Source organism: Cercospora beticola, chromosome 6, assembly GCF_033473495.1.
Source record: "Cercospora beticola chromosome 6, complete sequence".
Taxonomy (NCBI): domain Eukaryota; kingdom Fungi; phylum Ascomycota; class Dothideomycetes; order Mycosphaerellales; family Mycosphaerellaceae; genus Cercospora; species Cercospora beticola.
This window is the reverse complement of record NC_088940.1, coordinates 2,290,206-2,303,234: the sequence shown is the minus strand read 5'-3', so window position 1 is coordinate 2,303,234 and position 13,029 is coordinate 2,290,206. Positions and strand designations below refer to the sequence as shown.

The 13,029-nt window shown below is 53.4% G+C and overlaps 7 protein-coding genes across 7 annotated transcripts; 3 read left to right on the top strand and 4 right to left on the bottom strand.

Annotated features, from left to right (window-relative positions):
* Window positions 1-16: 16 nt before the first annotated feature.
* RHO25_009980 (uncharacterized protein) lies at window positions 17-1,531 on the top strand (the record flags this gene model as incomplete). Its single annotated transcript, XM_023601500.2, has 1 exon — window positions 17-1,531. The coding sequence occupies one exon, from the start codon at window positions 17-19 to the stop codon at window positions 1,529-1,531; it is 1,515 nt and encodes a 504-aa protein (XP_023453893.1).
* A 422-nt stretch (window positions 1,532-1,953) lies between these two features.
* Window positions 1,954-2,716, top strand: RHO25_009979 (uncharacterized protein; the record flags this gene model as incomplete). The annotated part of the gene is made up of 2 exons (XM_023601499.1): window positions 1,954-2,172; window positions 2,228-2,716. 2 exons carry the CDS (start codon window positions 1,954-1,956, stop codon window positions 2,714-2,716), a joined length of 708 nt encoding a protein of 235 aa, XP_023453892.1.
* Window positions 2,717-2,760: 44 nt separating this feature from the next.
* On the bottom strand, window positions 2,761-4,071 carry RHO25_009978 (uncharacterized protein; the record flags this gene model as incomplete). Its single annotated transcript, XM_023601498.1, has 3 exons — window positions 2,761-3,433; window positions 3,485-3,586; window positions 3,686-4,071. The coding sequence occupies 3 exons, from the start codon at window positions 4,069-4,071 to the stop codon at window positions 2,761-2,763; spliced, it is 1,161 nt and encodes a 386-aa protein (XP_023453887.1).
* A 63-nt stretch (window positions 4,072-4,134) lies between these two features.
* RHO25_009977 (uncharacterized protein) lies at window positions 4,135-5,697 on the bottom strand (the record flags this gene model as incomplete). Its single annotated transcript, XM_023601497.1, has 1 exon — window positions 4,135-5,697. One exon carries the CDS (start codon window positions 5,695-5,697, stop codon window positions 4,135-4,137), a length of 1,563 nt encoding a protein of 520 aa, XP_023453886.1.
* A 138-nt stretch (window positions 5,698-5,835) lies between these two features.
* RHO25_009976 (uncharacterized protein) lies at window positions 5,836-7,608 on the bottom strand (the record flags this gene model as incomplete). The annotated part of the gene is made up of 1 exon (XM_023601496.1): window positions 5,836-7,608. The coding sequence occupies one exon, from the start codon at window positions 7,606-7,608 to the stop codon at window positions 5,836-5,838; it is 1,773 nt and encodes a 590-aa protein (XP_023453889.1).
* A 1,610-nt stretch (window positions 7,609-9,218) lies between these two features.
* Window positions 9,219-11,092, bottom strand: RHO25_009975 (uncharacterized protein; the record flags this gene model as incomplete). The annotated part of the gene is made up of 4 exons (XM_023601495.2): window positions 9,219-10,522; window positions 10,574-10,794; window positions 10,891-10,960; window positions 11,020-11,092. The coding sequence occupies 4 exons, from the start codon at window positions 11,090-11,092 to the stop codon at window positions 9,219-9,221; spliced, it is 1,668 nt and encodes a 555-aa protein (XP_023453888.1).
* A 605-nt stretch (window positions 11,093-11,697) lies between these two features.
* Window positions 11,698-12,833, top strand: RPL8 (60S ribosomal protein eL8; the record flags this gene model as incomplete). Its single annotated transcript, XM_023601494.2, has 4 exons — window positions 11,698-11,700; window positions 11,933-12,013; window positions 12,070-12,579; window positions 12,633-12,833. The coding sequence occupies 4 exons, from the start codon at window positions 11,698-11,700 to the stop codon at window positions 12,831-12,833; spliced, it is 795 nt and encodes a 264-aa protein (XP_023453363.1).
* Window positions 12,834-13,029: the final 196 nt, after the last annotated feature.

Sequence of the window (13,029 nt, the reverse complement as noted above, 5' to 3'; positions counted from 1 at the left end):
CCCTAGCCCTCTCATCATGGAGCCGCTGTTGTCGCGGCTGGCTGTGAGAGCTGCTCCGCGCGCACAGGGCCTACTCATATCGAGGACGGGAGCTTGGAGAACCGCCGCGACATCAGCCACCGCATCGCAACTTCGCCTCCAACGACTGTTCGCTACAACCGATCCTTCTAGAGTCAGAGAACAGAAGAAGCCATTCGATACAGCTTCTGCTCCCGACAGTCATTATTCCCAGCCTGCCTCGAATCTATCCAACAATGTCACGCAGCAAGAGAAGGATCACTTCAAGCGCGTACAGGAGCAGTCGAAGGAACTGCAAGCGCGAAGTCCGTGGATGCACGATGGTAGCGATGTGCCTCCAGTGGCAAGGCAGCGGAGTGCTGGAGCCATGACTAAGGGAAAGCTCTTGACAACACCGAGCAGGATGCTAAAGCTGATAGTACCTCTGACAACGAGAGACACCAACAATGACCGCAAAGATGTGGAACCACTGGCACTATTGGTTCATCCTCAACAGCCGTTGAGCTACTTAGAACGACTGATCCAGAGCGAGATTCCCTTCATCGAGGGCAAAGATGGGAAGTCACGGCCACCGAACGTGACGTTTCGAGCAGAAGACAGCATGGAAGAAAGCATGGGGCCAGACGAGACACGTGAAGAGCACAAGAAGGCTAGAGAAGCGGCAGAGGAAGTTGAGCAAGAAGAGTCGATGCAAAGTGCGGACGAGACTATGGTGGACGGCAAGCGGGAGAAGACCGGAGTCATATCAGGCTCACAGAAGGACAAGCGAAGCGAGAAAGATGAACAGGCACCACCAGCAGATTCTTCGCATCCTAACTTTGTGCGCTGGAGCCCATCCACCGAGATTGGCGATTTTATTCGAGACGCGGCTAGAGGCAAGGAATTTGCTGTCGACATCGAAGGCGCCCCGGAACCCATTTATGTCGGCGTCCCCAGCTTTCACGACCGCACATACTATCTTCGAATGCGATTACGAAAGGTCTCTAAGCGAATCTCGAGTATGGCGGATATCAAGCAGGAGTGCGATGAGCTCGCCCATCGCGGAGCGAAGAACGTCGCCCGTCTCGGCTTCACAGGCCTCGTAGGCTGGTGGGGAATAGTATTTTATCTGACTTTCGAAACAGAACTAGGATGGGACACGATGGAGCCTGTCACATATCTGGTGGGATTGACTGGTATCATAGGAGGTTACATGTGGTTCCTCTACCACAACAGAGAAGTCAGCTATAAGAGCGCTATGAACTTCACTGTCAGCCGGCGGCAAGCGCAGCTGTACAGCGCGAAAGGTTTCGATCTGCCTAAGTGGGAGATGTTGGTCGAAGAGGGCAACCGCTTGCGCCGGGAGGTCAAGATGGTCGCGGAGGAGTATGATGTTGAATGGGATGAGACGAAGGATGAAGGGGATGAGAAGGTGAGAGAGGCCTTGAGGAAGGAAAGGAAGAAGTCGGAGAAGAAGAAAGAGCAAGATGATGAGAAGGACAGTAAGAAGGAGAAAGATGATGACGACGATTGAGCAGATGAGGGGCTTGCGAGTACCAAACATCGACAGCATCGGACTTGAGGATAGAGGTTCCTGGGATTCAAAGCATAGCGAGGCTGGGACAGGTTGGGCCGGACGTAGACCTTGATGATACCCTAGACTTTAACAGAATGATATTGTTAACATTTCTACCTGCTTTCCATAGCAGCGACAGCAGCGAGGCACAGGACTCAATTTCTTATGATCAATCCGGATGGAAGTCTATGGGCCGGTGCCGCGGGATATGGTGGGTGGAGTGTCAAGTGCGCATGCGCGCCAAGGAAACGAAGTGAAGTGAAGTGAAGGGCGAAGCAAACGCTGCACACGCAAAACTTGAAGTGGAGCCCCAGGCGGCACAAAACAAGCACAACCTCGAAACCTCCGCGACAACAACTCCATCGCACTCTACCACCAACATGTCTCGCGCACGATCCAAGAAGGCGAAGCGCCTTCGCGAGTCGAGCGGCCTGACTACAATACCGCCACCAGCAAAAGTTCCTCGTCGACACAGAAAGAAACAGTGGGCTTTTGCGATGCTCGAGGGTGGCTCAAGCAATACTTTCCAGCCCAACACCAGCTCCGCATCGCAGCAGGACGGAGTGACAATGACGGACACACCGGAGAGCGACTTAAATGTAAGTTTAATCTCTTGCTCACTTGAGCCAACTCACATGGACTAACACGGCTCAGATTGCGAGTGACGACGAGCATTCCTCCATCGCAATGTCTACATACGGAGGCGACGAAGTAGCCGACGACGAGCCAGAGGAGGTGGAATACGATGGAGTCACCTATCGCATCGAAACCCACGGCAAGTCCTTGTTCAACAAAGCTCTTTATTTGTCCTACATCCGCGCGCGCTGCGGGATAAAGGCAGAAGACCTGATCGATACGGGAATCATTCCCAAGACCAGTGACACGGACGAGCCAGAGAATGAGCTGGATTGGAGTATGCTACTGCTCAGACAAGTCGTCTGGCTGGTGGAGATCACGGTCGATGTCAGGAAGATCAATTCCGAGCTGAAGCGGGCTGTTAAGACGCGTGTGGATCGGCATCGTACAAAGAAGAGCTACATCACGCATGTCATCGTCGGAGAGGTGGTAGAAATCTTCAGAGAGCGAAGCATCGCTTGGGCCAAAGAAGAAGGGGTAGAGTGGAGAGAGAAACTGGGATTGTAGGCGTGTAGCTGAGCAAAAGGTAGCCGCGCAAAGAGGCAGTAATCTCAGCGACCCCAAGCTCGGTACTTGTCATGCTGGTACAGCAAGACTTCATCTTCTTCGCGTTTCTTCATCTTCATAGGCTGTCCGAACGGTCCTTTGAAAGTCGCAACCTGAGCTTGAATATTCTTCCAAAGGACGCCACACTTGATCCGATCGTTTGGCTCAGTCTCTAGGCATTGATCAATCAGCGCAACCATTCGAGGCGGCAATCTTTCTTGCACCCCAGATCCGTACGTGGGAGGCGCCATACCAAACCGGAAAGGTTTCACGTTGGCCTTGTCAAGATTGGCCAGTGCAAGCATTACCCGACCGAGTGACCAGATGTCGGAGGCTTCCGAGGGCTCATGATGCCCGTACAACGAGTGATCTGATCCTTCATATGGCAAAACCTCTGGCGCCATCCACGCGGCTGTGCCTCCCCGCCGTGTGAGGTGATCGCCGGTGCTCTTTGGAACCACAAGGCCCCAGTCAGCGAGTTTTACAATCGGAAGCTCGGGCCAAACATCAGCATGTGGAGCCGCCAGCAGTATATTTGCAGGCTTGATGTCTCGATGTATCACAGGAACGATTTTCGGCCGTCGGTGGGTGTTTTCAGGAAGACGTCCTTGGTGAGCGAGGCATAAAGCTGAAGCTAATCCTTCGAAGATGCACCAGAGCAAGCGAGGTGAGATTCTCCTAGAAGTGTCGTCAGCTCAGCAGAAGGAGTGAATGAGTTAGCGTAGTTACCAATTTACAGCAGTTCCTTCGGCGGTCTGCAATTCCTGTGCTTCTCGATGTGCCTCCATGAGATCTTGAAGGGTTCCGTGTTCGGCATACTCCATGTAAATTCTGCGTCTTGTCAGTGAGTCTGCTTCGTTGCACTCTGTTCACAATGGCAAATCAGAGCTCCAGGGCGTTTGGTTCTCGTTTCGCGAGTGATAGACTGACCTGTACATGGTTTTCTCAGCGTAAACCGTTGTTTCGTAGTATTCTACGATATTTTCAGATCCGGGTAGAGCTTTGAGCTGCGTGACGATCTCAAACTCCACAGGTTTTCGAGAATCAATATTACCTGCCCAGTAGGCAGCATGGTTCCAACGACCGTCGATGAGGTACGTGTCTTTAAGGACTTGTCTGTTGATATGTCGGGCTTGGGCGTCTAGCTGGACCCATAAAGTGGCGGTGCCATAAGCTCCAGCACCGAGCTCGCCTTTGTAACACCAGAGTCCAGGCTGGCTTCCGTCGTACCCAATTTCCTTCGCCGTTGCCACACGGTCTTCCGGAATTTCATTAGGACGATATGTGAAGTCGTTGTCGACAAAAGCCTTCTGCATCTTGGCAAATTGCTGTATTAGACGTTCCTTTTCGGCGGGCTGCGCACTTCGTTTGCGTCTGTTTCATTCTGCTATGTCGAACTTGGCCTTTTCCAATTTGACGGTCTTCTTCACGAGATTGAGCGCATGGATAGCGATCGTCTCACCGTTCAGACTCGGTGGCATTATTAGCTCCTCCGGCTCGAAGTTGGAGTACTTGTCAACTATCGAGCGTTCCTTCCCAATCTGCGAGACATCAGCGTTGAGGTTGCTCTCAAGCCTCGAACACAGTAAATTCCAGCCTGCAGCCCAGCGTGCTCGCGCGGGTGCCATGCATCTGCGCTCCCGATCATCATAAACGCAAGCGCGACTCTTTTCCCACAGCCAGGAGCGTTTCTCTCCTTGATTAGCTTCCGCTTCCTCGATATATCGATTCCATTCTGGTGCACGAAACAGCCACGCGGCGCCGTAGGGGGCAGTCCCTTCATGGAGAACGTTCTCCATCATCTGCTCTTCCATCCGGCGGATCTCAACTCTCTCTCCAGGGAACCTTTCGGCATACTCGCTCCATTCAGATGCCTTGAACCAATCCTCAAAACTACAGGGCATTTCTCCTGCTTGTACAACTCCATCGATCATGTTCTGTCGTTGTTCTTCTATGCGGGTCGCCTGCTGATTGTTCTTCGCATCACGGCTAGCCATCTGCCAACTTGCTTGCCGCAGGTATGTATCGAAATCTTGTGGCTGGTGAATCCGGTCTGCCATGAGATCTTGCAGCATCCGGTCTCTAAGCACAATTGTTTCCTTTTTGTTCGACGAGTCTCTAATGGCATCTTCCCAAGACTGCACTTCCAGAAACTCTCGCGGAGGTCTTCCGGTCTCCAGTGTTCCCTCTCCAACAAGCTTGAGCATGACAGACCTTGATTCTCGCAAGCGTGCCTCTCCAATAGTGATACCTTCTTCCACTCTGTTCGCATCAATGTATTCTTCCCATTCCTTGTCGCGATAGAAAGTGGGCTTGACGACCGTCTGGTAGAAATCAAGCCATTCTTTAAAGTCACGGCCAGAGTGGCTAGTGGTCCATTCCGTGAAGAAGTTGCACGTCTGTCCGAAGTTCATGCTTTCGATCTCTCGGAGTTTCTGAAGCAGTTCGGGCAAGGCTTGGCTCGTGTCAGTGGCTGGATCATTGTTACCAGCACCAGAAGCTTCAGGGCCCGAGTCACGAATGCGGTCAGCACCCGCCTGGTCATTGAGAATCATGCGGCGACCTGGGTTTTGAAGCTCTAAATGCTTTTCATTGGGTTCGTGGTTGCTATCGCGCGCTACCATGTTTTTGGCGCGACGAGCTGCGCTTACGCCCATGGCTTCTGACAGACGGGTTCCGACGTTGTCGCGACTGGTGTGCTCAGCATCGGAGGCCCTCTCATGCCCGATGCGAAGGTTCTCGTTACGATCATGCTGTGTTATCTCAATTTGCTCTTCTCGGTCGTCGTTGGGATTGTTTTGTGGTGGAGCGATGGGTGCTCTCTTGGAAGCTTTCTGCCGTTTCCTGCTCTCCAGCGCAGGGGCGTCTTGCGAGCCATCACGATTCTTCCTCTTTCTCAAAGTACGACCTCCAATCGTGACAGAAGAAAGTTGCAAGTTCATTGCACAGTAGGCGTGCTTGCATAACAGTTAAGCTTTGTACGAGTTAGTGTTGGAACCTTTGCCTGTATCGATCGTGCACGTCTGAGTCTCAGTTGCACGGAAAGATCTATACGCGGCGAACAATGCGTATATTCTCTTTCACCAGATGGGTTCCAGAGTCCGTTTCCCCAGCAGAGAGGCTTCGACACAGTCCCTTAGGCATCCAAAGTGCACTTTTCTTCCTACAAGACCCGTTGCATAATGTGCATACTTTGCCGAATTCGTCATAATGTTTTCTTGCGGTCGATTCTCGCGCGTGATCGTAGACTCCCGAATCATGCACCAGCACGTATCTGTGATAACTTCCGCGCCAAACGCATCAAGCATCATTGCTATATTCTTCGAAGTGATCCTCTGGTGAACATCACGACTCGTCGTGATCATAAGGCGTACGCTGCTGGCTTTCATTCTCATCTTGCCTTCGCTGTCATGAAGCAACTGAGCCAACGTTTCGAATTCTTCGAAAGAGAAGTGTGGATTTCCGAGAGCGATGACACTCACAGAAGGCTCAATTGCAGTGTTGAGTCTCGTGAAACACTGCCTCAGGTCTGTTATTTCGAGGCGCTGCCTAAGCATCTCCGGGCGGAGAATACAATGCTCCGGCGTGACGCCCCTAACATGAAACATGCTCGCGGAAGAAGTCGTCGCGAAAGCTGCTCCAAACGCTTTCAGATCTGATATTCTAGGTTTGCTGTTTTCGAGGCCGAGCACGAGTGGGATACGATTGCCGCTGAGCTCTCCAACACAGTAGCCGAGTATGGACCAGAAGACATCTTTGTCAAAAGTTGTGGAATCTGGGGGAGGTGCATTAATAGCGATCGAGGGTAGGCGCCCTGCAGCTGTATGACATCCAGCCAACGGAGCACGGCCAACAAGTGCGATGCAGACATCAATGAGATCCGGATACTTCTGCGTCTTGGCGCCCAAAACGCTATTCGCGAACACTACTGCGTTCGACTCCGCCCAGGCGACTTGCTCGCCGGCCGAGGGAGCGCTATCAAGCAGATAAGGGGCACAAGTGAAAGTGGGTCTTGCACCCATCGTAACATAAGCATTTGCCAGTTTGTTGGCATTCGCTGCGAACTCCTCATCGATGCTGTGACTTTGCCACCGCTGCTGATCGATGCTGATTGCATTCATAGTCGTAGGCACGGTGAACTTCGCATCGCCAAGAGCAAGGAGTCGCTCTGCAAACATTAGAATTGCAGGGCCTGTGTACAGCACGGAGTCCAAGTGTGCCTGAGTAACGTCGATCAGCTCGGTCGCTCCCTGAACCTTTGCAAAAGTAATGATGATTTTCATCGCTATAGCAGCAGCGCTTCCTCGCTGCCCCTCCAGTACAGCAAGGTCGCTCGCATTCAGATTGATCCCAGTTGAATCGAAATGGCGTTTTGCGGGGACACCGTTCGGTGGACCGAATTCCATCGGCGCAGCTTCGTAATTGCGCCGCGTGGTGATGATCCCGTTCCGAATGCTCACGAATTTTCCTTCTTTCCCTTCCAACCTGTCAAATTTCTTCTTCTCATCTGTGATCACAACCGGCAGCTCGTGCCCAAATAGTTCTCGGGCAACAATCACTCCTGCCGTGACTATTTCCTCCCTCTCTTTGAAGATCAAAGCCTTAGGGGCGGTCGCATTCAATAGCATCTCCAGTATCACAGTGCTTCCCGTGCAAGAACCCCTGCTCCCAGGTATCGCCAGGATTGTGCCCTTTAGGTTGATACCACAGAGGTCATGATGTGCGTCAACGACTTTGCCAGTAGAAGGGTCGGTGCCGCCCCAGAAGCTCAGAGGGACTGGAGAGAAGAGTAGAACGCCAGTATCGCTACTGGGCTCCTCTTCTGAAAGCAAAGAATGGCAGCGGATTTCCATATTGGAGGCGAACTGGTGGAGATGGCGTTCATTGGGTGTGGGCCGGAAGGTGCTAGGGATACTTGTGCATTGCTTGCTCGTGCCGACCCAATGATTCAATTTGTTCGTACTATGCAGATTGATCGTGTCGAAGTGTTTGTTCGATGAAGCAAGTTAGGCCGGCAGTGGAGACCGTCAATCGTCGGGGCTCGGCCCGGTCGGCCTGCGCCCTATGCTTCGCTGCTGTCGCTGCTATGGCAAGCACCACCTCACGCATCACAGACCCGTGAATGGCCATCCGGATCGACAAGAGAAACTGGAGCCCACAGTACCTGTGAGCGAGGCCCAGAACCGAATGAGCCATTCAGTTCCACACGCTTTTGGACCATCGCTACTACCACCACCGGATCGATACTGACCACGACTTGGCACTGGAGAAGGTGCGTCAATCGAAGCACTTCTGAAGCGGCATGATCATTCCTCTTGCTTTCGAGAATCCTTGCAAATCAGAGCTGCATATTTGTCTCTCGCGTTGTCTCGCTCGGGGTACTCCTAGCGGGCAGAACATGAGATGCCTTGCAACTCAACCGCTACACCGGAGTCGCCTCTCCCTTGCCAACATCCTCGCTGTATCGATGGTCTCTGCTTCCTTGAGAGACCAATTGCCCCTGCTCACAGACATAGTCGGGTTCCAAACCGTTGGATCCAATTTTGGCGGGAGCAAGTGATCAAGCGTAGGAACCCGGGCGATGAGTGATGGGCGTTTGTTAACGAGGTTTCGGTAGTTGCTCTTAAAGCGTGTGCTTGTTCCAATGAAAGCACTTCGAGATCTGGACCAGTATTCGCCTCGGCCTGCTCACTGACCCTGCTTTTGGCTGAACGATGATCTGAGCCGCATTCTTCATAGTTGGGAACTTGTGGTTCCGGAGCGACTGGTCAGGTAGCAAAACCAACAGGGGTCCAGCGAATGTATCCAGCACATCCTCGACCGCTCTCTGCATGCCTGGAGCCCAGTCCGCGCAATCTGGTCGAATGACCTGCCTTGCGAGCAATGAGACCACCTTACAACTGCAAAAGTCGTGCCCATTGTGTCAATCTCTGATGTCGTGCAACTTGTTCTTCGCTTGCTGTTTCTATCGTCGACAACCTGGATCAGCACGCATCTTCTTGAGAACGACCTGCACGAAAACTTGCGACTCCGGGAACGAGTTCCACTGCGGATCAGGTACTCTGAGGATCCGACTTGCTCTTGGCCTCGGCCGCAGGACGGTGATAAGAAAATTGCGAATGCCTGTGCGAAAGGCCTGAGAAAACGAAAGAATCTTTACCATTCCGATCTCTCACGATATTGATCCCAAAATATAAAGCAAATATAGCAAGCAACTCGCAGCCGAACGAATGATATAACATCGACTGTGGGTATCAAGAACGTTATGCAAATGCAAGACCTGCGCCCGGAAGGAAATTGCCTCACCCCTTTCCGCAGCGCACCACCATACACTCCCCTCTTGCCCAGTCGCATCACCTCAAAGGAGGCACAGCTTTGCTAAGCCACCACACGGCACCCCTATGCCGAAATCTCTCTGCTCGTCTGCAGACAAGAATGCTATACCAAACTTTTCTTCCCTTTCCTAAAGATCAATTAGACTCTGACCCTGCTGTTGCTGCTGCTGGCCAGGTCTTGGTCCGAATGGATTACCTCCACCAAAGCCAGCTCCGGGACCGCCGAATTGCGCCGCGGGACCAGTTTGTGCGGGATACTGTGTTGGGGGCTGGCTGAAGAAGGGGTTATTGCCGGTCTTCGCGGCCTCCAATCTGCCCATAGAGCCAGCACCAGCAGAGTTGACATATGTGCCAGGAGCTGTGTGTTGAGCAGGAATACGGAGATCTCCAGTGTTTCCAAAAGTATCTTGTCCTTCGCCGCTCGACAACAATTCGTTGAGCTTCGCCTGATAAGGATCGACTGGCCTTTGCGTTTGCTGAGGCTGAATTGGTGATGGGGTTGGTTGTGGGACCGAGAAGTTCTGGATTGGGTTCGGCCTCGTCTGGAATTGCTGGGTTGTCTGTTGCTCTCGGAGCGTGTCGAGTGTGGGTTGTTTGAATGGGGAGGCGGTCTGTCGTTGGGAGTGCGATGCAAAGGGGTTGTTTGATCCGGTTGGCTGTGGGGCGATGCCCGATTGCGTCTGGCTGTTGTTAGTCGCCCATGGGTTGTTCGAGCCAGCTTGAGCAGTGGGCTGCTCCTGGATTGGCTGTTGCTGTTGCCCGAATGCACCTCCATTCATCTGATTTGCCCAAGGGTTAAAGGTATTTTGTGGCTGCAAAAACTGCTGAGCCGGCAGCTGCATTTGTTCCCAGCCCGTTTGTTGGGGCTGTTGGTAACCATAGCCGTTCTGGAATGCGGTCTGCTGTTGTTGCAAGCCGGTGGGTTGACTGTAGGCGTTGTTCAAATATCCAGTTGCCTGGGGTTGCTGCTGCTGCAAAGGATTGCCGAACCAGTCTACAGCGGCTTGTTGCTGATAGCCTTGGTTGAAGCCTGTTGGCTGAGGAGCCTGATCCGGAGTGTTGTCAAAGAGCAAGTCCTCCTGCTGCTGGTCCTCTAATTGCCGCTTGCGAAGCTCTTCCTCTTCTTTGCTCAACTTTATGGCCTTCGCCAGGTCATCATCGGTGTCAAAGCCACTGCGCTGCGCTCTCCTCGCAGCATCCTCCTCTGCTTCATTCTTGGAAGCTTCAATGGCCAGTCTGTATTCGAGATCGTCGTCGTCGTTCTGTGGTCGCCTTCGCTGCTGCTCTCGCTGCTTAGGCGTTGGGTCGCCCCCGAGACCAAATTCCTCAAGTCCGGTAACGCGCGATTTCCACGATCCCCTGTTCGCTCGTTCAGAACGCAGTCGCTCTTCGTCCAGGATCAAAGATGTCAGCTCCTTGGCAGAATGTCGGACTGAGTACTAGTCAGCATTTTCTGCGTGGCTTGCGCCTCTTCAAGACATACTGCTTGCTCCAACATCCCTTCCGTCTTCATCAATGTGAATGAATTCACGCAAGGTCTTGATGATGTAGATGTTCTTCCTAGCCCATGTAACCACCAATTCCGAGCCTTCATGTAGACAATAGTCCAGGACTTTCAGACTCTTGAGCACGTGCCGCCAGTTCTTGCCCTTGTCATTCAACCGCTTGTCCAGCATGTCCATGACCTCGTAGAAATCGGTCGAGCTGCGACCTCATAGTTAGCAAGAGTTACCGTGTTGCCCAGCAAAGACACGCAGGATGTGACAACGGCGCAAGGGCTTTGATCAGGAAATTCCGCACCTGTTGTAAGTGATTCGGGCGACATCCGCCATATCTGCGCCCGTGGGCCCCCATGGATCATTGCTCGTTGCTGGGTCGCGCGGTCAGCAGCCGTTCTGTAGTGATACCTTTCTGATTACTGTCACCCACCATTCCGGACCTTCACTTGCACGGAAGAGTAGCCCTTGGTGACATTCTTCACGCTTCGTAGAACGGAGGACATCTCGGCGGATTAGGCTGCAACCAATGTTGCGCTGAGGGGCAGTTGCTGTCGCCTTGTTCGTTCAGATCGCTGCAAGGCTACAGATTTGGTCTAGAAGTGTCGGAGCGCCGGACGTCGCGGGTGGTGGAGTTGAAGAAGTGTTTGTTGGAGCTCTGCGGAAGATCACTGACTGGCCTTCCACAATGCGCGGCAGATGATGTCAGCTGGGAGCGACGAATGAGGCTCCTGTGGCAGTCGGCTTCGCTAGGAACTCGGCGGCGCGGTGGCAGGATACACAGCCGCGGTCTGATGAGAAGATGACTTGAATGATTTGCGCAGCAGCAAGTGGCGAAATGAAGCTGCCTGGACCAATTGCTCTCTGCAATGCTTGGACGGGGACGTTGCTTGCGCGTTTTCCTCGACCCTCCAAGAAAGCTGGCGCAGCTTCCGAATCGGCTCCCAGCCCAGAAAGCGGCTAAACCCCCGGCCCGCGCGGGACTCTTGGCGCTGCCCACCAGAACTTCAATTCTGTTTGCGCGCAGCACTGTCTTCTGCTCTGCAAGCTCGTCGAAGCCAGAACAACACCACCCATCACCCTCCCTTCCTCCGAGCAGCACACCGTCAATATGGTAAGCATCGCACGAACCGGCTAGTCATTTGCCTCTGCTCGCTGATGGACATCTGCGCGATCTCTTTCGCACTTGGCGATTCGGCGGGCATGCAAATGGCAATGATCCCAAATTTTGCATCCACCATCGTCTCTGCGGAGCGATGCGTGTGACTATGGCTTGAGCTGCGTCGGGCAACCGCGCAGGCTCTCTAGAGAAGGCAACAGTCGCTGATTGTTCTTCTCAATGACAGCCTCCAAAAGCTGGTGGAAAGAAGGCCGCTCCGGCGCCTTTCCCTGCCTCCAAGGCCGGTGTTAGCAAGAAGCAGGCCAAGGTACGTTTCGCACTTCCCTCCCGTGTCCGCTAACAGACTACTCACTGCTTCTGCAGAACCCTCTCATCGAGCGCCGCCCACGCAACTATGGCATTGGCCAGGACATCCAGCCACGCCGCAACCTCTCCCGCATGGTGAAGTGGCCAGAATACGTCCGCCTGCAGCGCCAGCGCAAGATCTTGAACATGCGTCTCAAGGTCCCACCGGCTATCGCTCAGTTCAGCAACACCCTCGACCGCAACACCGCCGCCCAGGCTTTCAAGTTCCTCAACAAGTACCGACCAGAGACCAAGGCCGAGAAGAAGGAGCGTCTGCACAAGGAGGCCACCGCCGTCGCTGAGGGCAAGAAGAAGGAGGATGTCAGCAAGAAGCCATACGCCGTCAAGTACGGTCTCAACCACGTTGTGGCTCTGATCGAGGCCAAGAAGACTGCTCTCGTCCTCATCCCTAACGATGTCGACCCAATCGAGCTCGTTGTCTTCCTTCCAGCTCTCTGCAGGAAGATGGGTGTCCCATACGCCATTGTCAAGGGCAAGGCCCGTCTCGGAACTGTCGTCCACAAGAAGGTGTGTAGACAACCCGGAATGCGCTATTACGCACACGCTAACGTCTGCTCTAGACCGCTGCCGCCCTCGCCATCACTGAGGTCCGTGCTGAGGATAAGAACGAGCTCTCCAAGCTCGTTCAGGCCGTCAAGGAGGGCTACCTCGAGAAGAACGAGGAGGCCAAGCGCCACTGGGGCGGTGGTATCATGGGTGCCAAGTCTCAGGCTGCTACCCGCAAGGCCAAGCAACGGGCCGACCGTGAGATCAAGATCTAAATGTCCTGATCTTCTCTCTTGTGTATCATACGAAAGCACGGCGTTCAAAATAGCACGACAAGGGCTGTCTGCTGGGAGGGTTTTAGCTTATGGGAATGATACCACGCTGAATGAAAAAACGGCACTCAATACTGTGGCTGCTCTCCCGCAGCAGGACGTTCATCATGATCTCTTGTCTGTTCGTTTCTCTTCCACA